A 24,430-nucleotide genomic window follows, 5' to 3' on the forward strand; every position below is an offset into this window, starting at 1 on the left:
CCACTGCACTTGAGTGTTACCTTTTTCTTACATGATTATTTTGCAGTTTTGGCATTATCTATCTACAAGTAATGTTGAAGGTGTTGTTTCATGTAGAAATGATATATATGTGAAGTTATTTTGTATCTTTTAGGGAGATAACATTTTGGGATGCTGCTTACCACAAGCCTACCACCTACCACTGTCTTCAGCTACTCAGAAGCCCACACAGTTTAAACAGTTAAATCATTCTGAACTCTTTGAGTCAAGGTTTGATATGAAAAACACTTGTAGCTCTTTTTACCTTTATTTCTCTCTCCCTAATCATTTTCACCTTTTTCCTGATAATACATAAAATAGCTAGCACAACGCATGTCATAGTTACTCAGTCCTTATTTATATTTTTAAAAAATCTGATAGTAATGGCCAGGTGCAGTGTCTCACACTGTAATCCCAGCTGTTTGAGAGGCCAAGGCTGGAGGACTGCTTGAGCTCAGGAGTTTGAAACCGGTCTGGGCAACATAGCGAGACTCAGTCTCTACCAAAAACAAACAAACAAAAAAACCCCCCAAAAATAGCCAGGTGTGGTGGTGCACCTGTAGTCCCAGCTACTATGGAGGCTGAGGCAGGAGGATCATGAGCCCAGGAGGTCAAGGTGGCAGTGAGCCATGATTGCACCACTGCATTCCAGCCTGGACAGCAGCATTAGGCCCTGTTTAAAATAAATACATAAAATTTTAAAAATCTGATGGTAGAGACAGAAAGAGGAGAATGAGATCTACAGTGGTTCATTGAAAAGCTGTGGTTTAGTTGAGCCCAGGAGGAAACACAGGCTTTTGATAGCAGAGGAGGAAAAGGCACTCCAGATTAATAAAAATTTCAATTGGCAAAGTCAGCAAACAATGTCAAGGTGCCAGTTAGACAAGCAGACAGGTTGGTATAAGGCATGTTCATGTGTTCCCCTCATATCTCTTCCCATTTCTGATACAATCACTATACTCAAGAGTTTCCTTAAATTTGAACTTTTACATCGATTGTTGAGATTGTTAGAATAGCACAATATAGTATTTTTTATGTATAACAACTCAATTGATTTAGATGTCAGAGCAACTATCAACGTCCAGAGAGCAAGCAGTTAAGAAAATGAGATGATACAAAACACCAGTCATGTCCATTCTCTCCTTGAGCAAAGCTATTTTTCCCGCTTTAGGAAAGTGGTTCTCAAACTTTAGGATGCATCAGAATCATCTGAAGGGTTTGTTAAAGAAAGAATGCTGGACTCCATATCCAGGGTTTCTGATCCATTAGGTCTGGGACAGGGCCTGAGAATTTGCATTTCTAACAAGTTCACAGTTTACACTGATGTTACTGCTATGGAGATCACACTTTGAGTACAATAACCTCTATCGCATTTTCCTCTTGTTTATTTAATTCTTCCTTGTTTTGATGGGGCATATCTTTCAGCAGAAGACAGACGTCTGTGTCTGTGGATGTATTTTACTTTTTATTATGAAAATTTTCACATATATGCAAAAAAACAGAATAATGAACCCTCTCACCACTATTTGCCTTCAACAATTATTAACTCATGGTTATTCTTTTTTAAAATCTACATCCTCATTAATTCATACCCTTCCAAAGGCATTATTCTGAAGCAAATTCTAAACATATCATTTCATCTGTAGATACGTAAGTATGCATCTCTAAAATAAAATATTTTTTAAAATAACAAGAGGTAAATTTGTTGAGACCACATTTTAAAATGCTTTTAGTCTGTCCTTATACTAGCTTGGTGATCTGGATGAATATATAATTAATTGTTGAAAATAATTATTCTTCAGAAGAATGTAGGCATGAGCCATTGCATCTTAGCTTCCAGCATTGCTTTTGAGAAGCCCACAGTCATTTTGAATCCTTAGCCTTTGTTGTGATGTTTTTTCTCTCTGGAAGCATCCAAGATCTTCTTCCCAGTAGTCTGACTCAGCACAATGTGTCTTTAACGTGAGTCTTTTCAAAAATCTATTATACTGGACCTTGCTTGACGCTTTCAATGTAAAACTCTTGTCCTTTATTTCTGTGAATTTTTCTTTTATTCTTTCATTGATAATCCCTTTCTGCTCTGTTCTCTCTGCCTGGAGCTCCTACTGTTCAGATGTTAGAACTCCTGGATTATTTCCTTAATTTTACCTATGTCCTATTTACTACCTTTAAAAAAAACAAAAATCTTTTTCTTTACTTTCTAGAAATGTCTATAATTCTACCTTCTAACTCTTCTCATTTCTTTTCTCACTGCTACCATATTTATAATTTCCAAGAGCTCTTTTTTAACCTCTTCCTTTTTTATAGTATACTTACTTTTTCATGATTTCAAAAACTCTTCTCTCTTTAAAAATATTGAGAAATTTCCTTCTTTTTGTTGGACATCTGAATAATGTGTTTCCTAGTGCTGCACTGATTCTCTTGATCTCTTTCATATTGGAAACTTCCTTCAAATGACTGATAGTCCTTTGCTGTCTGCTCATTTTTAATAGTAGGGAATCTTCTGACTGGAAACCCAAAGGCTGTACTTTCAGTTTACTCAAAATGGGCTTCACCACAGCATAATCTAGTTGGGCTACCTTGTTAGGGAAGCTATATTGTTATCTTTAGGTCACAACTCTTATGCTGGTCAGATTCTTAGAAAAGACCCCAGCAACCTCCTGTCCTGAGGATTAAAGTTTGTTGGCCAGAGTTTGGAAGTTGGGGAATAGTGGTGTGATAGGGTCATGTGAGGCTCAGTAGCTAGTTTGCTTGCTTCCCTAATCCCCCCGTATTCAATGTGATACTTTGATTTCAATTGTATCTGGTGCCTACTCCTCTACCCTCCAAGACCAGACACCCACGACCTTTTTCTCTATAGAGGTCCAGTGTGGGGAGGAAATATCGAGATTTGACTGTTTCTTAAATTGACATATAACTCCTCTTCCTTATACACTCTCCACCCCCAACTCTCCATTCCGGGAGGTATCCAGAACTGCTACAATGTTATATAATTATGATGTAGATCTAGTTTTGAGCTTCCCTAACTGATAGTTTAGGATCTGGATTTCTCAGATTTACTTACTCACTTAGCACTTGACCATTTGTTTTCCAGTTTCTACAATGCTGTCTTCTGTAGTTTCCTCTCTTGTCCACCCTGTCTTTTGGGATTTCGACAGTTTTTAGCCCCATTTCTTTTCTTCGTAAGAAGATAAAGTAGATGTACCTTTACCTGGATGAAATTCCTACCTTGTAAAAAGCCAAGTGAAACTATTTGAAGTCTTTCACAACAGCAGACAACCTTACTTTATGAAACTGGGTTTATATGTAAGTTTTCAGGAATCATTACCCTTTCCTATCTCCCACTCTTGAGACATTATCACTTTACAGACTGCCTTAAAATCTAGATAAGATTCAACTGGTCATGGCTTCTCAGTCTTTTGGTTCCATATAATTAATTTATAAGTAATCTTTTTCAAGTGATGAATCCTCATTAGAGGGAAAGTATATTTTTAAAATACGTAATTGTTGGATAATATATATTCTCTAAATTGGAGACCAAGAGAATAGCTCAGCTTTATCAGCCACAATTTTCTTCCTTCAGTAAAGACATGACCAGGTGCAGTGGCTCATGCCTGTAATCCCAGAACTTTGGGAGGCTGAGGCAGGCAAATTGCTTGAGTCCAGAAGTTCAAGACTAGCCTGGGCAACATGGTCAAACCCCATCTCTACAAAAACACACAAAAATTAGCCAGGCATGGTGGCGCATGCCTGTAGTCTCAGCTACTCGGGCGGCTAAGGTAGAAGAATTACTTCAGCCCAGTAGGTAGAGGCTTCAGTGTGCTGAGATCACGCCACTGCACTTCAGCCTGGGCAACAGAGTGAGACCCTATCTCGTTAAAAAAAAAAAAAAAAAAAAGACAGAGGTCAAGCCTACACAGCACTCACTCAAAGGAAGCTCAATAGGAATACCAGCTTCCCTGGTGAATGCACCACATAACAAGTTGTCAGCAAGTTTTAAATGTAAGGCTTTGTCACTTTAAACAACAGGGTGCCACTGCAGATCCAATATAAAAAATAAAAATTTAAAAACAGTGAGAAATGTTGCCTCTATACACATAACATAGAAAAAAGTAAATAATAATGCTGTTAAGAACTCACAGCAAAAAGTCATCAAAATACACATTCAAATAGGTCTTAACTGTAGATAAATTTTTAGTGTTAGTGACAAAAATCTGTCTCTCAGATTGGGAGAAAATATTTGCCAAACATGTACCTGACAAATGTTACGGTATCCAGAATACATACAAAGAATTCTCATAACTCAACATTAAGACAACAAACACAAGATATTTAAACAAACAACACAAGAGATACAGATAAGCAAATGAAAAGATGTGCAACACCATTAGTCATTAGGAAAATGCAAATGGAAACCACAATGAGCTATCACTACATACCTACTAGAATGGTTAAGATAAAAAAAAAAAACCCAAAAAATGTGACAATACCAAATGCTGACAAAAATGCCAAGCAAATGGAATTTTCACATAATGCTGGTGAGATGGTAAACTGGTACTGCCACTTTGGAAAACAGCTTCACAGTTTCTTATAAAGTTAAACATATACTTACCTTACAACCTAGCAATCCCATTCATAGGTATCTACCCAGGAGAAATGAAAATATACTTATGCAAAGACCTGCATGCAAATGTTTAGAGCAGCCTTATTTATTGCATCTCAAAACTGGAAACAAATATATATCCATCAACTGGTGAATGCATAAGCAAAATATGGTATATCCCTATAGTGAAACAGCATTCAGCAATAAAAAGCAACAAGTTAAGAATACATGCAACAACATGATAAGTAGTAAAAGCATTATGGTAAGTTAAAAGCCAGACACAAAGAAATGCATACTGTATGATTCCATGTATATAATATGCTGGAACAGTGGTTACCAGAGGCTGGGGACACAGAGGGTAACTGACTACAATGGGGCAGAAGAGAACTGTCTGGGATGATGGAAATATTTTATATACTCATGTGGTAATGACTATATGACTGTATGCATTTGTGAAAACTGTAACTGCATACTTTAAAAGGGTGAATTTGACTATATGTAAATTGTATCTCAATAAATGTGATTTTTTAAAAGGCACAACATATCTTTTTTTTAAAAAAAGACATAGAATAAGGAAAACCAAAAAAAAGGTAGAAAACAATAAATAGATCAAAGAAAAAAGAATACACAGAAAACATATAAAGAGTTAACTATTTTTTTAGGTTGGTAAATAAAACTATTTGGTGGAAGAAAATTTCTGAACAGAGTTGCACGAGAATCTGTTCAAACATGACATGCTACATATCCTGGCTCTAGTGAGTCAACTGCATCTTTGTCCCCCTTTGATAAAAGGGTCTGAAAACTTCTCCTGTCCTTTAACTGTAGGCTTTATTCCCAGTACAAACATTTCACAAAATAAATTTGAGAGCCTACTACTATGTGCCAAGAATTGTACATAGTACTTTTATATGTTATTTCTTTTAATTACATAATCATTCCATACTTAGATATTATCCCACTTGTTTAATCAGTTAAGGAAGCTGAAAGCTCAGAGAAATTTAGTAATCTGCCAAAGGTATCTTTGGCTGTAAGCAGTGATATGGTTTGGCCGTGTCCCCATCCAAATCTCATTTTGAATTGGAGTTCCCATAATCCCCATGTGCTGTGGAAAGGATCTGGTGGGAGGTAACTGAATCATGGGGGTGATGGTTTTGTAAGGGGCTTTTCCACCCTTTGCTTGGCTCTCATTCTTTTTCCTGCCACCCTGTTAAGAGGTGCTTTCCACCATGATTTTAAGTTTCCTGAACCTCCCCAGCCAAGCAGAACTGTGAGTCAATTAAACCTCTTTTCTTTATAAAAAGAAATACCTAGACTCGGGTATTTCTTCATAGCAGCATGAGAACAGACAAATACAGTAAAGTGGTACCGTAGAGAGTGGGGTGCTGCTATAACGATACCCGAAAATGTGGAAGCAACTCTGGAATTGGGTAACAGGCAGAGGTTGGAACAGTTTGGAGGTTCAGAAGAAGACAGGAAAATGTGGGAGTTTGGAACTTCCTAGAGACTTGTTGAATAGCTTTGACCAAAATGCTGATAGTGATATGGACAATGAAGTCCAGGCTGAGGTGGCCTCAGATGGAGATACGGAACTTGTTGGGAACTGGTGCAAAGGTGACTCTTGTTATGCTTTAGCAAAGAGACTGGCGGCATTTTGCCCCTACCCTAGAGATCTATGGAACTTTGAACTTGAAAGACATGATTTAAGGTATCTGGTGGAAGAAATTTCTAGGTGGCAAAGCATTCAAGATGAAGCAGAGCATAAAAGTTTGGAAAATCTGCAGCCTGTTGACGTGACAGAAAAGAAGAACGTATTTTCTGGGGAGAAATTCAAGCCTACTGCAAAAATTTGCATAAGTAACAAGGAGCTAAATGTTATCACCAGGACAATGGGGAAAATGTCTCCAGGGCATGTCAGAGACCTTCATGGCAGCCCCTCCCATCAAACACCTGGAGGCCTAGGAGGGAAAAATGGGTTTCCTGGGCTGGGCCCAGGGCCTTGCTGCTTTGTGCAGTCTTGGGACATGGTGCCCTGTGTCTCAGCTGCTTCAGCTCCAGCTGTGGCTAAAAGGGGTCAAGCTCTGAGGACAGTTCAGGCCATTGCTTCAGAGGGTGCCAGCCCCAAGCCTTGGCGGCTTTCCCGTGGTGTTGGGCCTGTGGGTGCAAAGAAGTCAGGAACTGAGGTTTAGGAACCTCTGCCTACATTTCAGAGGATGTATGGAAACACCTGGATGTCCAGGCATCAGTTTCTGGCAGGAGGGGAGCCCTCATGGAGAACCTCTGCTAGGGCAGTGCAGAAGGGAAATGTGGGGTTGAAGCCCTCCCACACAATTCTCACTGAGGCAGTACCTAGTAGAGCTGTGAGAAGAGGGCCACTGTCTTCCAGATCCCAGAATGGTAGATCCACTGACAACCTGCACTGTGCACCTGGAAAAGCTGTAGACACTCAATGCCAGCCTGTGAAAGCAGCCAGGAGGGGGGCTTGTACTCTGCAAAGCCACAGGGATGGAGCTGCCCAAGATGGTGGGAGCCCACCCCTTGCATAAGCGTGACCTGAATGTGAGACATGGAGTCAAAGGAGATCATTTTGGAGCTTTAAGATTTGGCTGCCTGCCAATTTCTCCCATTTGGAATGGGTGTATTTACCCATTGCCCATACCCTCAATGTATCTAAGAAGGAACTAACTTGCTTTTGATTTCACAGGTTCATAGGTGGAGGGGACTTGCCTTGTCTCAGACGAGACTTTGGATTTGGACTTTTGGGTTAATGCTGGAATGAGCTAAGACTTTGGGGGACTGTTGAAAAGGTATGACTGTGCTTTGAAATGTGAGGACATGAGATTTGGGAGGGGCCAGGGGCAGAATGATACAGTTTGGCTGTGTCCCCACCCAAATCTCATCTTGAATTGTAGTTCCCATAATCCCCATGTGTTGTGGGAGGGACCTGTTATGAGGTAATTGAATCATGGGAGTGATGGTTTTATAAAGAGCTTGTCCCTCTTTGCCTGGTTCGCATTCTCTCTCCTGCCGCCCTGTGAAGAAGTGCCTTCTGCCATGATTGTAAGTTTCCTGAGGCCTCCCCAGCCATGCAGAACTGTGAGTCAATTAAATCTCTTTTCTTTATAAATTACCCAGTCTCTGGTATTTCTTCATAGCAGTATGAGAATGGACTAATACACACAGTTAAGATCTGAACCCAGATTTGACTTCATAGCCCACGCACGACGTTTTAAGCACTTCGGAATTAAGAGTTGCTTTATAAGTATTTAACAGTCATGTTCCTACAACCCCTACACAAAATAAAATGCACCACATATACAATTTTCTTATGCCCAGTGACGTCATAAAATAACAGATGGCAATCAGACTTGGGTTCTTGGCTTAATAGATACTTTGTGTTATGGGTTGAACTGTGCCCCCCTCAAAATCATATTATATGTTCAAGTCTTATCTCCCAGTACCTCTGAATGTGACCTTGTTCGAAAATAGCAGCATTGTGGATTTAATTAGTTAGAATGAGATAACAGTGGAGTAGGTTGGACCCCTAATCCAATATGACTGGTGTCCTGATAAATAGGGGAAATCTGGAAAAAGACAAATACATAGAAAGAATGCCATGTGTACATGCAGGCAGAGATTGGAGTGATGCATCCACAAGCCATGGAGTACCAAAGATTGCCAGCAAAACACCAGATGTAAGGAGAAACTCATGAAACAGCTTCTCCCTCACCACCAACAGAAGGAACCAACCCTGCCCACACCTTGATCCTATTTCCAGCCTCCGGAACTGTAAAACAATACATTTCTGTTGTTTAAGTCACCCAGTTTGTGGTACTTTCTTATGGCAACCCTAGCAAATGAATACATTGTATAATTATATAATTAAAATTATATATTTTCTGTAGGTTATTTCTACTTTGTGAGCCCCAGATTTCAACAGGTGCCCTTTTTCATGTTTTTCTTCTTCCAAGACCTCTTACCAAATATTTTAAGTACTTTCTACTTCATGCTATTTGAGTTACATTATCTGAGAATCATATGTTATTGAAAGATGGCATATATTCTTTTCTAATGAACTGCTAAACAGATAAATTATGAGTTTCTCAAAGCATAAATCTTAGCAGATCGAGAGTCTCATTTCTTTAAAAATTCACAACAAATGCTCCTCCAATGAGAATTAACAACTAGTTTCTTATCTAGTGCTTTTATTTGCTGCATACCTTCCTCTCTTTCCTTTAGTTCTCACTAATACAGTTCAATATAGAAAAACTGCACACTTGAGAAAAGGCCTACTTCTTGGATTTCTCGCTAATTTGGAGTTCTTATAATGACTATTTATGGCACTAATCATCTTTGATGATACCCAATTTGCTGAAGTTCATTTCCATAATGTAATTTCTCATTTTACAATTCCACATTCAAAAACTTTTTAGATCTGACTACTATTTGGCACTTTCAAAATTTACGTTTATTTTTGTGGTTCTCTTCAATTTTGAACACTTCCTTCCCTTGCTTGTATATCTCCATTGTCTGGTTTTTTTTTTTTTTTTTGAGACAGGGTCTCACTCTGTCTCCCAGCCTGGAGGGCAATGGCATCACCTTGGCTCCACCTGCAAGGCTGAAGCAGCTGATCCTCCCACCTCAGCCTCCAAAGAAGCTGAGACTACAGGTGTGTACCACCACACCAAGCTGATTTGTGTATTTTTTTGATGTTGAGATGGGGTTCTATCAGTTTCTTTAATTTTTCCACGATCTTTCAACTTCTGCTCTTGCAGCAATCCCCTACCTCACCAACTTGCCTAATCACTATTTGGACTTAATTTTTTTTTTAATCCGACAGTAACATTTTCATTACCTTTCAGTTTTCCTTCTAAAAATATTAAAACATAAAACTGGCAAATTTCCCTAAAACCAACCTATGATAAGAATAATAGAAATTCTACTCATTTGGTGATTTTAAAAGTTCAACAAGATATGAGGTATACAAAGGCAGATGCCTAAGGTGAGAAATGAAACTACAGAACTTAGGAAAACTAATTCTATCTGAAGATATTATACCAAAAATCTCTACCTGTTTTAATTTTAGTAACTGCAAATAAATTACTTCTATCTTCACCAATCAATCATTAGCAGTTTAAGGAACTGGTTGATGAAATACCCACAATGTAATTTTAAACAGAGGATAAGAAGAAGGACAAGCCAAATGCCCAGAAGAGAGTCCAGAAACAACCTTAAATAAATATGGGACTGTAATATATGATGAAAGTGGTGTTTGAAACCACTTGGAAAAAGGTTAGTTATTTAATTAATGCTACCAGGACACATAATTAAGTCATGTGGAAAAAAAACTAAAAACATCAATATCACTCCTTAAACTAACTTCCACAGGAATCAAAATTCAAGTGTAAATTTTAGATGAAAATATATCTACATTTATATAGAGAGATAGTCTTTGAGAGAGAAACACCTATCTAAACAGGTAAATACAGAAGCCATAATAAAAGATGTCAATAAGAGTATGTAAAAATCTAAGATTTCTCTAGGGCCTAATACAGACTATAAAACAAGCAAAGAAGAAACAGACAAGTGACAATGTGGGGGAAAATATTTGCAACAGATGTGCCAAATGGCTAATTATCATATGAAGAGTTTCTACAAGCCAATAAGGAAAGAAAAACGAAAAAAAAAGTGCATAAGCAATTGGAAAAGGAAAAAGAAATAAAAATGGGCTATAAATTATTAAGTTACTCAACCTCATGGATAAAAAGTGCAATTTAAAATAATAAGATACCATTTTAATGTAGCAGTTTGACAAATACTTTAACATTTGCCAAAACCCAACTTCCTCAATACTTGCGGGTAAGGAGAAACAGAGGCGCTCATTCACTACTGGTAGGAGTGAGGAGTGGTACTCTTGAAGGAGTATTTGACAATAACTAAAAACAAATTTTAAAGTACATATTTGTTTCAATAATGATTGTAATAAAAATTAGGCATGATTTAAATGTGCAAAAACAGGGTCCAGGCAAATAAATATAATATAGCCACATGATTCAACAGAATATAACAGTTAATGTGTAAGTTGTATTAAAACAAGGTGCAGAACAATAGGCTTAATATGATACCATTTGTGTAAATATTTATGAAAGATATAAACAAATCCTTGTATAGGTCTACACATTTTCTGAAAGGATGACCACAAATTTAAGTTTGGTTGTCTCTCAAGTGCAAGACTAAAAAGCAGCATGTAGTTCTTAAACTTTTTAATGCCACGAATTATATTTTTTATCATGTGCACTTTATTTTAAAAATAGAATATAAAAAGTAAACAGTGTAAATATTCCATAAACATTTGCTTTTAATTGAAACAATTACAACTAACATATTCAGAATATCTACTATGTGGCAAATTTTGTAGCAGGGGCTGGGTCTTCTAAGTATCAAGCTATAATATAACTGAAGAATTCAACTGTCTTTCTACAAACACTTATTCTACATACAAATAGCTCTTTTTACACAAAGTAAGGGAATACTATTTTTCCTCTCACCTACTTACTGTCAATCCTTTCACATTAAGGAATAAATTCTCTCAAGACATACTTTCTTCCTTGAAATTATTTCACCCACTTTATTATCACACAGATAAAGAATATTGTTTTTATAAATTAAGAGTGATTTAATCATTAAACTAAGAACGAACTTAAAATGGATTAGGCTCTATCAAGAAATGCGGGCTCAGATGCTAGGTCCACCAACAAATAATATAGTAATGAATGCTTACAGTAAAGTCACATCAACTCTTCAAGCCCAGATTTCTTTGTACATGAATATTATCAATTTCATAAGAGTGCCACATAAAGAAATTAAACATTTACATTCTTTGTATTCTGACATGAAGTGATATAGGCATAGCCCATATTTAAGGAAAAAAAATACCAAAGAGATGCCTATTAATATTTAATGAGGAATATTACTATTACATTTATTTAACTAAAGTACATACTCTAATTTGTAAACTCATCCTGAGTTCACTGAATTCAGTTATATTTTTAATTTCCTTTAAATATGTAAGTGGAGTCTGTGAACCCACAGGGCAAGGAAAGTTCAAGTTCAATAATATAAATGCTTGTGTTTTTTCCTATCATCCGTTTCATTGTATCTAAGACTACCACACAGATTTTGCTGCCTCATTCATCTTTTTACTTCTACTTTTATCTCTCCTTCAAAGAATTCAAATTGTTTCTCGTTCCTACCCATCTTTTACTATGTACCACAATGAAAGTTATGCGTGTACATATAGCTATAACAAAAATCAATTACAGTAAAGTAACAGTTTTCTTCCTGAGAAGATGGATATAAATGTTTATTTAAAATTTTCTTTTCTCCAAATAAGCCAGGCAATATTATTATAGTCCATAATTCAAGACAGAATAACTATATTTAAATCCACAGAAACTAGCATGGTACTCTAGGAATACTACTACTTAGGGAACAATAAAGATAAAATTTAATTCCTCCCCATTTTTACATTAATCATTACACTATTTTCAAAGAGTTAAGCATTGCAACTAATAAACATCCAATAATAATATGCAAAAGAAGGGGAGTGGAGGATCAAGGAAAAACACTTGAAGATCGCAAGGTACATTTCAATTCACTATTCTGTCCACTGACATGAATAACGATCTATCTCAGAAGAAACACACCCAAAATATTAAACTAGATACAATTTCTAAACACATTACAATGTACCACACACCAGTCAAAATAAATACTGAGCCTTTATGTTAAAGCTATTTCCTAAAAATTGTCTCTAAGAATAGAGAGTAGTAGTTTCATTATCAACACTTCCGAATATTTCTTCTGTGTTTCTCTAACTTGATATTCAATTCTAAACTTTTGTTTTCAAACTTTGAATATACAAGGGGGGAAATAATGTATAAAAAATAATGTAAAAATACTGTAACATTTTCCCTAAATGCATAACAAACATACGCTAAGTAAAGATTAGATATTAACAGAAATCTGAAGTATTATATATATATTTCACTTTTATAAGCCAAATAAATTCTATCACAAAATGTGACTTCTCTTTGAGTGAGTTAGTAAAATCTGTATTTTTGTTTTAACATACCCATTTTCAGATTTTAACTACAACAGCTCCCTTAACTGACCTCTATTTAACTGTCTGGCCTTAGCCAACACTTTTTTTTTTTTTTTGCCCATAGCATGCTAACCATTCTTAACCAGTATGCTAATTTTTGTATAATCAGGCACTTCTGTTCTCACTAGTTGGGTTACATGCTTAACAAGTCAGTTGGTTGTTCCCAAACCTGTTTATGCCAGTTTACTTGTTATAGTTCTTACATATCTTAAACACTATTCATGTCTAATGACTACGAGTGCAAAAAGGAACAGCTGTTTCTATATAATAAGTTAAATGTAAACTAAGTAGGCCGGGTGCGGTGGCTCACGCCTGTAATCCCAGCACTTTGGGAGGCTGAGGTGGGTGGATCACTTGAGGTCAGGAGTTTGAGACCAGCCTGGCCAACACAGTGAAACCCCATTTCTACTAAAAATACAAAAATTAGCCATGCGTGGTGGCACGTGGCTATAGTCCCAGCTACTTGGGAGGCTGAGGCAGAAGAATTGCTTTGAACCTGGGAGGTTGAGGTTGCAGTGAGCTGAGACCACAGAACTGCACTCCAGCCTGGGTGACAGAGCAAGACTGTCTCAAAAACAAAACAAAGCAAAACAAAAAAAGAACAAGAAAATGTAAACTAAGCAGAATGACTCAACAAAAGCGAGTTATTCTTTTAAAGGGTGTTGAATTAGATAAAAGTGACATAACTGCAAAATATAAGGGGAAATCATAAAAAGTTAGAAGGAGCCTATACTTAGGGTTTTTCAAGTTATCTTCAGGCTTTTATTCCACGTTAATCAAAACTGCAAATAGCAAATCATGTGTGAGGAATATGAGAACAGCTTCTCCCAGCTCCACAAAGAGATGGCATAGCTCAATGTTAAAAAGTTTAAAAATGAATTTACATTTATATTTTTAAGTTAAAATTTTAGAATGTTACCTACAAGATGTATTATTTTTAAATATTCAGTAACCTACAAAGTAACTGTCCCAGCCTCAACAAATAAAAAGGCTTCAAATATTTGTTTTTCCTGAAGCCCTTAAACTGGTTTGATATACCCACTAGATAAAAACTACATGTCTATGCAAAATAACAATATGTAGTAAAAACCACAGTAAAATCACTTTATGGAAAAAAGTATTAGAATGTATATTCTACAAGGACAAGGATCTTTATCTTATTCACGGATGTATCCTGAACACGTAGAACAGTTCCTGGTATGTAGCTGACACTCAATAAATATTTGTTGAATGAAGAAGAAAAGGAACTTACTGTGATGACAGCCTTGCTAAGACAGATGGATCCTCTGCAGCCATACTCTGTTTCATCTTCAGATTTGTAGTAACTCAGAGCATTATTTTTCAAAACTACCCAACGATCCTGCCACCCATGAATGTAGTTTGTCCACTGGGAGTGGGAAGGGGAAGGGAAGGGAGAAGAAAACAAAAAATAGAAGTATTTTAGAAATCTAAACTTTTTGAAACAGCAATCTAATTCTAAAACCAAAATGTGAAAAGTCCAACTTAATTCTAAGCATAAACAGAAAAATGATTATAAAAAGTGAAAAGTTGAGATTTCCTAGATTGCATAATGATTTTCAGTAATTTTTACAATATTATAAATAAATCGGTAAGAAATAAAATATAACATTTTCTTCTAACATTTGAAGAATAAAATGAAAGCCAGATTTTGGTTAAAATTATTGTTTGTTCTTTGTGTGCTTTCATCCTCTCCTAAGTACCTTCACGATATTTGTTTTGGTCCTTGTCATAATTAACATGTTCAACAGAGAAGTATGTTCAGTTATGTATGTAGTCTCTCATTCTGACACCAAAGACTGCATGAAGCCTTCTAAATCAATGGAAGTATAAAGTCAACTATTGCTAAACTCTACTTTTGTTGTTATTCCTATATGAAAATTTATAATGGCCATAACTATATCAAAATAAAAATAATAATCTTTAGTAAGCTGGCATCAACTTTAACTTCTCCTCTACAGAACTGAATAATATTAAAAATGGCCAATACATTTTCCAAGTTCCTCTGAACATATATTTTTCAAACTCAAGAGTAATAAAACAAAAATAAAATTGGTTTTCAAAAACATATTGGATTGCCTTCAATGCCTTAAAAGAGTTTCTGTGTTGCTAAAGTCTTGTTGCACAGTGAAGATCACAATAAACTGGAAAAGGCAGAAATGTAACCTTTACAGGAATACTTATTTTTGCATGTTTTTATCTGTGCTCTGGGGTGTTAAGTATAGAAAAATCTCAAAAACTATCTGCCAATTCCAAAAACTAATTAAAAATGGATTGCCAAAATATACTGCATTGGCTCAGGCTCTAAATCCACTGAGAAATCTTTTATTTTTCTGTTCTCTAATTAAGCATTTTTGAGATTGATTCAGTTCTTAAATTTTGTTTTATTTAGTATTTTTTTGAGACAGGGTCTCGCTCTGTCACCCAGGATGGAGTGCAGTGGCACCATCTCAGCTTACTGCAACCTCCTGGGCTCAATCCTCCCGCCTCAGCCTCCCAAGTGATTGAGACTACAGGTGTGCACCCCCAAATCTGGCTAATTTTTTGTAGAAATGAGGTTTCACTGTGGTGCCAAGGCTCGTCTCAAACTCCTGGGCTCAAGTGATCTGTCTTCCTTGGTCTCCCAAAGTGCTGGGACTACAAGTGAGCCACTATCCCTAGCCAGCTCTTAATTTTTCTAAGCCCCATTACAACCACTCTCTGAGAACTCACCCAAGCCAACATTTAACTCATTCTAGTGGCTCCCAATCACCATTTCCTTATTTCTAACTGCTTGTGATGTACCACCACTTAGACACAGGCTTGAAATAAATGATAGTTACCAATAAAACTGAATTCACCTTCCTATAAAGTGTATTTCCTTCCTATTTTCCTACTTCCCCGGAGAGACTGCTACTTCTGCTCAGAGTTAGCGTATTAAATATACAAACAGATTAGTGGATATAGGATAAAATAGGCTCAACTATTTCATAACTCATGTGAAGAGAGTTTTGACAAGTACTTTTGTAAACTTCAGTTTCTTTGCCTGTTGACTGATGGCTGAATAAAATAATGAAAATGCCTAGCATAGTCACAGAAGATATTCAATACCTAGGTGTTCCTTCTCAATATTTATAGCCCATTACCAAAAGCTGCTCATCTTTCCTTCATAGTAAACCCTTAAATTTGCCTCCTCTTCTCATTTTCAACTATTCCAATCAAATTATCCAGTTCCTGTATTCCTTAGGAGACTTAATAATCTTTTCTCTAGTATCTTCTGTTTTTTTCATAATTTACACAAGCTTATTTACTTACTAAGCATATTTGCCTACTTTTCTTACATATTGATCGCATTGAGTCTCCAGCTCCAAAACTTACACGGACAACTTCCCACTGACTGTCATACAAATTGTTTAGGGCATTCGAGACCCTTCATGGATTAATCTTACCTCATTTACAATTACCACACTTCATAAGGCTAAACTTTGTGACAGTGGTCAAGTTACTTAATCTCTTTGTGTTCTTTTTTTCTTTGTCAAACTCTCTTAGAGTTAAGTTTAAACAAGAATAGACTTAGAACAGTGCCTGGACATACTATTTTCTGAATCTGAGGAAGAGTTATACATAGCTAATGAAGCCTAACCTTCAGCATTTCTCACTAGAATAGAACTCTTTCAATGTTAGAGAGGCCCCAGCAATTACGTAATCATAACTTAATATTAGTTCTTGTAAGAGATTGAACAAACTGTATCAGCTTCAGGACCCTTTACTCAGTAAGTGTTAGCTGTATCATGACACCTGGAAGACAAGTTTTTTGTCTTTGCTCTCATAATGTTCCCTCACTCTTCCCCATTTAACAAATACAGATAAGGCAATATGCTAGACACTGCAGGGGAATCAAATATTACTGTGGCCAATAGGCCAGCAGACACAAACTCAAGAGAAAAAAATATATATTTAGAATAAGAGTCAGTCAGAAGCAAGCTACAAACAAAATGCTATGGGAATTCAAGTGAAGGAGGTCTTGAATGATGGCAAAATAAGAAAAGGCTTTATGGAAAGGACAGTATTTGGCTTGGACTCTTAAGGACGGATAGAATTTCAAACAGCGGTGTGTGGAAAAACAGAAGGTAAACCATGAAGGATGGAGGAAATTCAGAAACTGAATGAGATTATTTTATCCAGGCTTAGTTGCTCTCAAGTCCTACTACGGCATGCATCTTTTCCCCACCATGATTCATCACGATACTTGTTATAACCAGATAGAATTATTGTCTATCCAGTATTTTTGGAATCTATACACTTAAGTGTGATTTATAAGAAATATGCTTCATAGGTATTTCCATGTATTTCAAATCACCATATGGAAAATACCCTTTGAACTGGTATATTTCTAATATAAATTTACCCAAGCCCATTCCAAATCCACCCCATTTTGGGGGAGAAACAAAATGAATTGTACCGGGATTTATTTACATTACTCAATGGAAGGAAAAGAACAAAAGCCGAGTTCTGACCCTTGTTTAAATTACCAGGTGAATACAAAGAATTCAAAATACATAATTTACATTTAAAAACATGTACCATACTCAGTATGAGTATACATATTCAATTTAGAATACCCTTGATTAAAAAGCTTCCAGAAAACACTGTATATAACCATAAATTGGTAAATCTCAGGAAAATTTCCTTCATAGTTTTGAGCAAGAATACCAAAAGCTTTATCCCTATTCATTCTATATATGCAGCAACAGTCAAAATTTAAGCTATTCACCTTCCATAGAGGTGATCAAATACATTTGTATGCATTTAAATATCGAGATTGGTCTTCCATTTTTTTATCTATAGTATACCTACTCCAGAGCACTGGTGACTTTTTCCCCCAGTCACTCCACTCCCCCAACCCCCAAAAAAGTAATTATCAGTAGGTCAAAAGTACAATTTGTTTTGTAAAATACTTAACACATCACAATACTAATATGGCAGTCAGCTTCCCATCTTATGAGCAGTGATGAAACTATTAAAATCACCGAGAAGCAAGTAACCCACTTCCTATTACCAACTGAAAATGTATACCTACTACACAATGTGTTCAATAGAGATTCCTATATTACAGGATACATTTAATCTAAAGAAATCCTGAGGAGCTTCTCGTTACTGAAAACCTTGCACTGAAATTTCAAGAATGATCACACCATCAATATACAACATAATTTTGCTGCTATACAAATAAAAGTCAACACTTGCAATCCTTAGTTCTGACTACTCATGCCTTTCCTGGTCCCCTTCTCATTAGCTTTCTAAAGACATTATAAAAGCCTAATATGAAACAATTCCACAAATAATGTCCAAGTGATTTGCCAAATATGAATACTGGAAACAGGGTGATTTCTTAATAGCCACTGGCTGCACATGACATACTATCTTATGACCAGCTTGTTGAGGGACTGGCCCAGCTCCCCCTCTCCAAGTTAACTGCTAGCTCCAGCCATTTCTAAAAAAGTTTAACAGGAAGGGAGAGAGAAGTCAAAAAGGCTATGTGAATCTTCTTATAGCAAAAACTTAAAAAAAAAAATCCCCACAACTATGTAATATCAAGAGATCATCCATCTACAGTCCTATAATGACTGCTTTGCTAAAATTTTGATACAGGGATTTTAAAAAATATATAAAAGGTAAAACACCTTTTCCTTACCCTCGACCCCTTACCGAAAAATATTTTATTATTAAGTAATGCTCTTCTTCCTGGACTAAAGATCAGTCTCCATTCTCACATGTTCCAAGTTACTATGAATATTTCCTGTACCCATCACGTGCCGATTCAATATCTCTATTCTGAACTAAGGTACAGGGTGAGGGAGAAAGTCCTCCACATTCATCTGCCTCACTACATCTAACCTGGCAGAGTTCAACACCTCAAATTTCAACACCAAGCCGAGTTGCTCCAGCTTCTGTCGAAAGAGTTGCGTCCGCAGTGCCCCCCAACCTACTCGGCTTGGCATCCTCAGAGAGACCAACCTCTTTTAAGAGGTTCGACTTGAACCGCTCCCATGCCCAGTCGTTCGGACACCGCTGAAGCCCAACCCTGATTCCTTACACCCAGGACAGCTGCCGCCCTAAGTCCCAAGTCGCGGCGCGCATCTGGCCTCCCAAACTGGATCCCAGGTTTATACATCCTTTCCCTGGTCCTCGGCTGCCCCCGACGAGCCCCCGGGCAACAAGGACAGTGCCCCTATATCCCCGCCTCATCCCTAGTCGCTGCAGCAATACTCAGCCTCGCACCCCGGCACGTTCCGCGCCTCCCGCCAGCCCCACCCCACCGCCTCAGCGGATTGCCTCGCGGCAGGTGAGTCTGGCCAGGGGTCCCTTGGCACCACGGGTGGCTCACCTTACTGAGGACCCCGCAGCGCTCCACAGGCGGCCCAGACTCCGTCTCTGGATCCTCCTCCGATCCCGACGAGTTCCAGCTCTGATTATCCGACATGGAGGCGCGACAGCCGAGCAGGAGACCGGCCCCCGCTCCCTCAGCTGCGCCGGAGGAGGCGCCCAGTCCTCGGGGTGAAGGGTCGGGGGATGGCAAGGCGAAGAGTGCCCGCTCCGGTGTGGGGGGGAGCAGGAGGAGGGACGAAGTCCGCCCGCCGCGCCGCCGCCGCGCCTGACACCGAGCGGAGCGAGGAAGGAGGACGAGCGGTGAAGGAAGCCTACCCTTCCAGCCGTCAGCCGCCGCCGTCGCCGTGACCCCTGCGTTGCGCCCGGCGCTGCCACCCGAACTTAGCCCCCTCGATGCCAATTTCAAATAGGGAAGGGAAAGGGAGAAGAAGGGAAGAGAAAATCCGACCGCTGAGACCCGCGTCCACTCACACCTCCGCTACCGCCGCCATCTTCCTGCCTGGCCCACTATTTACCCTCCCCTCCCCTGTCCTTTCCCCTCCCCTTCGTCCTCCCATTCTCCCCCACTACTCTCCGCCCCGTCCCCCTCCCGGCGTCTGACGCCACACGCCGAGCGTTCGGGATCCTCCTTCCGAACCCTACCTCCGGCTCTCCCGGGTGACGACGGGTAGAAAAGCAGGAGGAGCGGAGAAAGGAGAGGGCGGGGTAGGGATGCCGCTGTGCTGCATTCTGGGAAGGGCGTTGGTCCGTCGCTCGCGCAGCCTCCTGGGAGTTGTAGTCGCGATCCTGAGGTAACGGGTGAGTATCCCGCGCGGGGATCGCTTGTCCCCTTAGGGCTTTGTCAGTCGGTGGGTGGGCTTCGTTTGACAGTTGCGTGACCTGCCCCTCGGCCTCGCTTCTATCCTTGCCTTGTGTGTTTATGACGAACCCTCCGGGCTTGCGGGCCCAGACGTGAGAGAGCTTTCCGCTGAAGATGACGGGCCTGCTTTCCAGGGCGGCTTGTCGAAAGCCCGGGAGCGTCTGGCCGCTTCCGGCTCAACCACGGGCTAGGGTTTTGTGAGCTCCTAGTGCCAAGCGTTTTCTTTCCACCAGACCACCGCTGTAAATCTCGAGGGTCTTACTCATTAGAAGTTAGAATTCACATTTGACGTTTAAAGGAAGAATTTCCTTAGTACCTTCTCACAAGCACGCACTTCGCATTTTTAGATTTCTAGAGTTTTCTTTGTAGAAAGTAATTTTGAGGTTGTCAGAGAATAAATGACGTTAGAAAGGTTTTTAAAGTAAAACAAGAATGTCAGATGATAGCCTGGGATTTTCTCTTGGTTGTAAATGAATATCTTAGTGAGAACCACGTTAACCCATGCCTGACCCTCAAAGATAGGAACGGTTGGATATATAGAAACTTTCTCGTATTAGAAATACCGAAGTGCAATGGTTTTGTGTATACAAGGGATTAGGCAATAGGAGGCTATTTTTGTTTTAAGACTAGGGTTGAATTAGCAGAAAGACCAATAGAAGATCTAACAACTCTTGTCAGTTGTCAAGGATAACTTTGATTATGAGACTTTGACTTTGTAGCTTCAGTAATTTCCTCTCGTTAGCTATTTTAATATAGTCGATTTCCTTGTAATTGCCAAGAGTAAAATTTGTTATTAAACCTTAGAAAGAATACTGTCTTACTACAAGGATGGGACGATAGGAGCGAAATTTCGAGTCTAAGGGAAAATACTGGCCGAGTGTGGTGGCTCACGCCTGTAATCCCAGCACTTTGGGAGGCCGAGGTGGGTGGATCACCTGAGGCAGGGAGTTTGAGACCAGCCTGGCCAACAAGGTGTAACCCCGTCTCTACTAAAAATATAAAGATTAGCCGAGCATGGTGGTAGGTGCCTGTAACTCCAGCTCTTTATATCCTGGTTTCGAATCTAGGCTTGATGACCTTTTCCCATATCCCAGTCTCATATTTTTTTCTTCCTGCATGGGGGATTAATTACGATTCTGAATGGTTGGTAGCATGAAGCTAGGTTATCCCTATCGTGGCAATGGATGTTTAAGTAGGCATTGCCAATATTTATCTTGCTTTTACTTTCTTCTTTTTCTGACCATCCACACTCCATTTATATTGATGAGTTCTTTTACTAATATCAATTATTATTATATTATGCTCATACTGCCATGTCTTATTCTGCAGCTTTGATCCTTAAGGTGACTTTGCATATCTGTCTAGGACTCCTTTATCTGTTGATTTTTACCATTTAAGTCTCCAAAGACAGCTGTATTTTTGGAAAAGTGGGAGGGAAGAGGTAGATGGGGATACTCATTGATACCTTAATGCACTTCCCAGCTGCTTGAGAATATGTCAGATCTCATAAAAAGTTCTAACATTCGAGAACAAGACAGTGATTTCAGAAATGGAATTTCAAAGGGTGTGTAGGCCACCCTTTTTATCCTGTTTCCTATTGTAGAAATGAGAGCCAGGCTAGGAATGTTTCAAGCAGAAATATTCTTACTATTCAGTGAAATTGAAAATGTATTCCCATATCTTTTACTCCTATCTGTTTGTTTTATGGGATAAAAACTTGTTAGGGTAGTTGGTATTTCATAGGCTTCACTATAACATTGGAAAATCTTTTAGTCTAAAAAGCACACAGTACAGTACACCAATGAACAGTATTAGTGCCCACTCTTGGCATGTACACATGTTCTTTCTGTCGTTTTTATTTTGCTTAGCTTTTGAGTCTCTTCCTGTTACTTTGAGAAATTCTTTTATTAATATTTTAAAGGCATAGTATATAAAGCAGTGTGGTGGTATATTAGGTATCAGTAGAATCCTCATGATAGTTATTTTGTAAACGTGTTTTGCTTCCTGTTTTTTTCTAACCTTTTTATTGTTTCACTTCTACTATAATTTCACATCCTTCTTAGTCAAATAAGTTGAAAAAATATATTTTTATAGAACATGTTGCTATGGTGATAGTTTATGAAAATATAGTTTATCCCTGTTTAAGATCTTTATTAAGATCTTGCTATATGATAATCTGACTGGGGTGCTATAAAAGTAAGATATAAACCACTTCTTCTGTAGATTCATTGTTTTCTAGCATTTTTCTATCTAGGTATTCTGACAATAATTATGTGTAGAGAGTGAATAAAGATTTAAAATTGTGTGTGACATAGGAGGTTTTCAGTAAATAATAACTGATGAATGAAATAAATTTAGCTTGGTTGATGATTGAAGGGAAGTTGTGGGAACTGCAATTAACAAGGCCCAAGAAAAAAATCACTAACATGATTAAAATTGGTCAGAGACCAAAGAACCAAATAACATCGTAGCCTTTTGTAAGTAGCAATTATCATTTGCCAAAGGCCTACAAAATGTCAAACATTGTTTTAGATTCATTTGATTTATTCACTCTTCACAAAAATCCTGCAAGGTAGACACTATTCTTATTTTACATATGAGGAAATTAACATTCAAAGAAGTTAAGTAAGTTGCCCAGATCATCGCTAGTGAATAGTCTAGTCCAGACTTTGGACCTTAGGCGCTTGTAATACATAACTTTTAATACATATAGAATTGATTTTAGATTTTAGAGAAGTCACTCAGGCATAATGGCACATATCTGTAGTCCTAGCTGCTCGGGGTGCTGAGGTGGCAGGCTAGCTTGACCCCAGAGGTTTGAGGCTGTAGTGAGCTGTGATCATGCCAGTGCACTCCAGTGTAGGTGACAAAGTGAGACCCTGTCTCAAAAAAAAATTTTCCAAAAAACTATTATCCCAAATTTTTTAAATGATTAAACATTTGAGAATCTGTCAGAGCCAGATAGATTACATTCTAGGTGTGTTACATAGTTTTTCTTTAGTTTAACAGTTTTCTTAAAAGAAAATTTATCCACATGCATTTTTAAGGTGCAATAGCATATAGCCAGTTTACAGTTCTTTTCTTGCTAGTGTATACTAGCAAGTATATGTTCCAATTACTCATACATAATTTAAATGATCTCTGGAGCCTCTTGCAACTATCCCCTTGTCTTGTGTTGCTACTAAAAGGAATAACATATTGATTTAACCTTTGGTATTATCAGGAAAAATAGTCATTGTCATTTACTATCATTTTATTTTTTGTATTTTTGGTCATTTTATGAATAGTCCTGAGAAGCAGCAATAAAGGGATAGTGGAAAAACAACTTTATTAGAAATTATAATAAAAATGAAAATATAGCAAACCCAAATTTTTATTCCATATATTCTTGAAATAGGGAGGCCTCAAGCAATCCTCCTGCCTTGGCCTCCCAAAGTGTTGAGATTTGATGTGAGCCAACATGCCAGGCCCAATATTCTTTTTTTATGGCTAAATTCCATTGTGTATGTAGACCACATCTTCTTTATCCATTCATCCATTGATGGTTGATTCCATATTTTAGCTATTGTGAATAGTGCTGTAATAAACACGTGAGTGCAGATATCTCTTCAATGTATTGATTTCCCTTTTGGATATATACGTAGTAGTAGAATTGCTAGATCATATAGTAGTTGTATTTTAACTTTTCTGAGGAACCTCCATACTGTATTCCATAGTGACTGTACTAATTTACATTCCCACCAACAGTGTAGCAGGGTTCCCCTTTCTCCACATCCTTGCCACCATCCATTATTCCCTATCTTTTTAATAAAAGCCATTTTAGGCCACCCATGGTGGCTGAGGTGGGAGGATCACTTGAGCTGCTCAGGAGTTCAAAACTAGCCTGGGCAACGTAGTGAGACCTCGTCTCTATTATAATAAAAAAAAATTTTTTAAGCCATTTTGACTGGGGTAAGATGATATCTCATTGTGGTTTTGATTTGCATTTCTATGATGATTAGTGATGTTGAACATTTTTTTAATTTACCTGTTGGCCATTAGTATGCCTTATTTTGAGAAATGTCTATTCTTTTGCCCATTTTTAAATCAGATTATTTTTCTTTTATTGAGTTGTTTGAGCTCCTTATATATTCTGGTTACTAATCCCTTGTCAGATGGATAGTTTGCAGACATTTTCTCCTGTTCTGTGGGTTGTCCCTTCACTTTGTTGATTGTTCACTCTGCTGTGAAGAAGCTTTTTAGCTTGATATAATCTAATTTGTCTACGTTTGCTTTGGTTGTCAGTGCTTTTGCGGTCTTACACAGAAAAGTCTTTGGCCAGGCCGAGTGTTGTGCCTCATGCCTATAATCCCAGCACTTTGGGAGGCTGAGGTAGAGGATTGCTTGACCCCAGGAGTTTCAG

General features: G+C 38.1%; 2 protein-coding genes across 13 annotated transcripts in view; one reads left to right on the forward strand and one right to left on the reverse strand.

The window, feature by feature from the left end:
* CERT1 (ceramide transporter 1) overlaps positions 1-19,912 on the reverse strand; it is a 144,781-nt gene extending 124,869 nt beyond the window's left edge. For 4 of the 5 annotated variants that reach the window (XR_010126403.1, XM_063664912.1, XM_063664910.1 and 1 more), the window contains exons 1-2: positions 19,168-19,895; positions 14,035-14,169 (exon numbers count right to left, since the gene is read on the reverse strand). Coding sequence is in view for 4 of the 5 variants with exons in the window: in XM_063664912.1 (XP_063520982.1) it covers positions 14,035-14,169; positions 19,168-19,263 (231 nt within the window). In the remaining variant the exon portion in view is untranslated. Of the gene's footprint in view, positions 1-14,034; positions 14,170-19,167 lie in introns of all 5 variants that reach the window. The other variant, XM_054488542.2, reaches the window with a different exon arrangement.
* POLK (DNA polymerase kappa) overlaps positions 19,433-24,430 on the forward strand; it is a 91,046-nt gene continuing 86,048 nt past the window's right edge. For 5 of the 8 annotated variants that reach the window (XM_054488540.2, XM_054488541.2, XM_054488534.2 and 2 more), the window contains exon 1: positions 19,759-19,967. The gene's annotated coding sequence lies outside the window, so the exon portion shown is untranslated. Of the gene's footprint in view, positions 19,968-20,017; positions 20,271-24,430 lie in introns of those variants that run through there. The other 3 variants (XM_054488535.2, XM_054488532.2, XM_063664908.1) reach the window with 3 other exon arrangements.

Source organism: Pongo pygmaeus, chromosome 4 (genome assembly GCF_028885625.2).
Source record: "Pongo pygmaeus isolate AG05252 chromosome 4, NHGRI_mPonPyg2-v2.0_pri, whole genome shotgun sequence".
Classification (NCBI taxonomy): domain Eukaryota; kingdom Metazoa; phylum Chordata; class Mammalia; order Primates; family Hominidae; genus Pongo; species Pongo pygmaeus.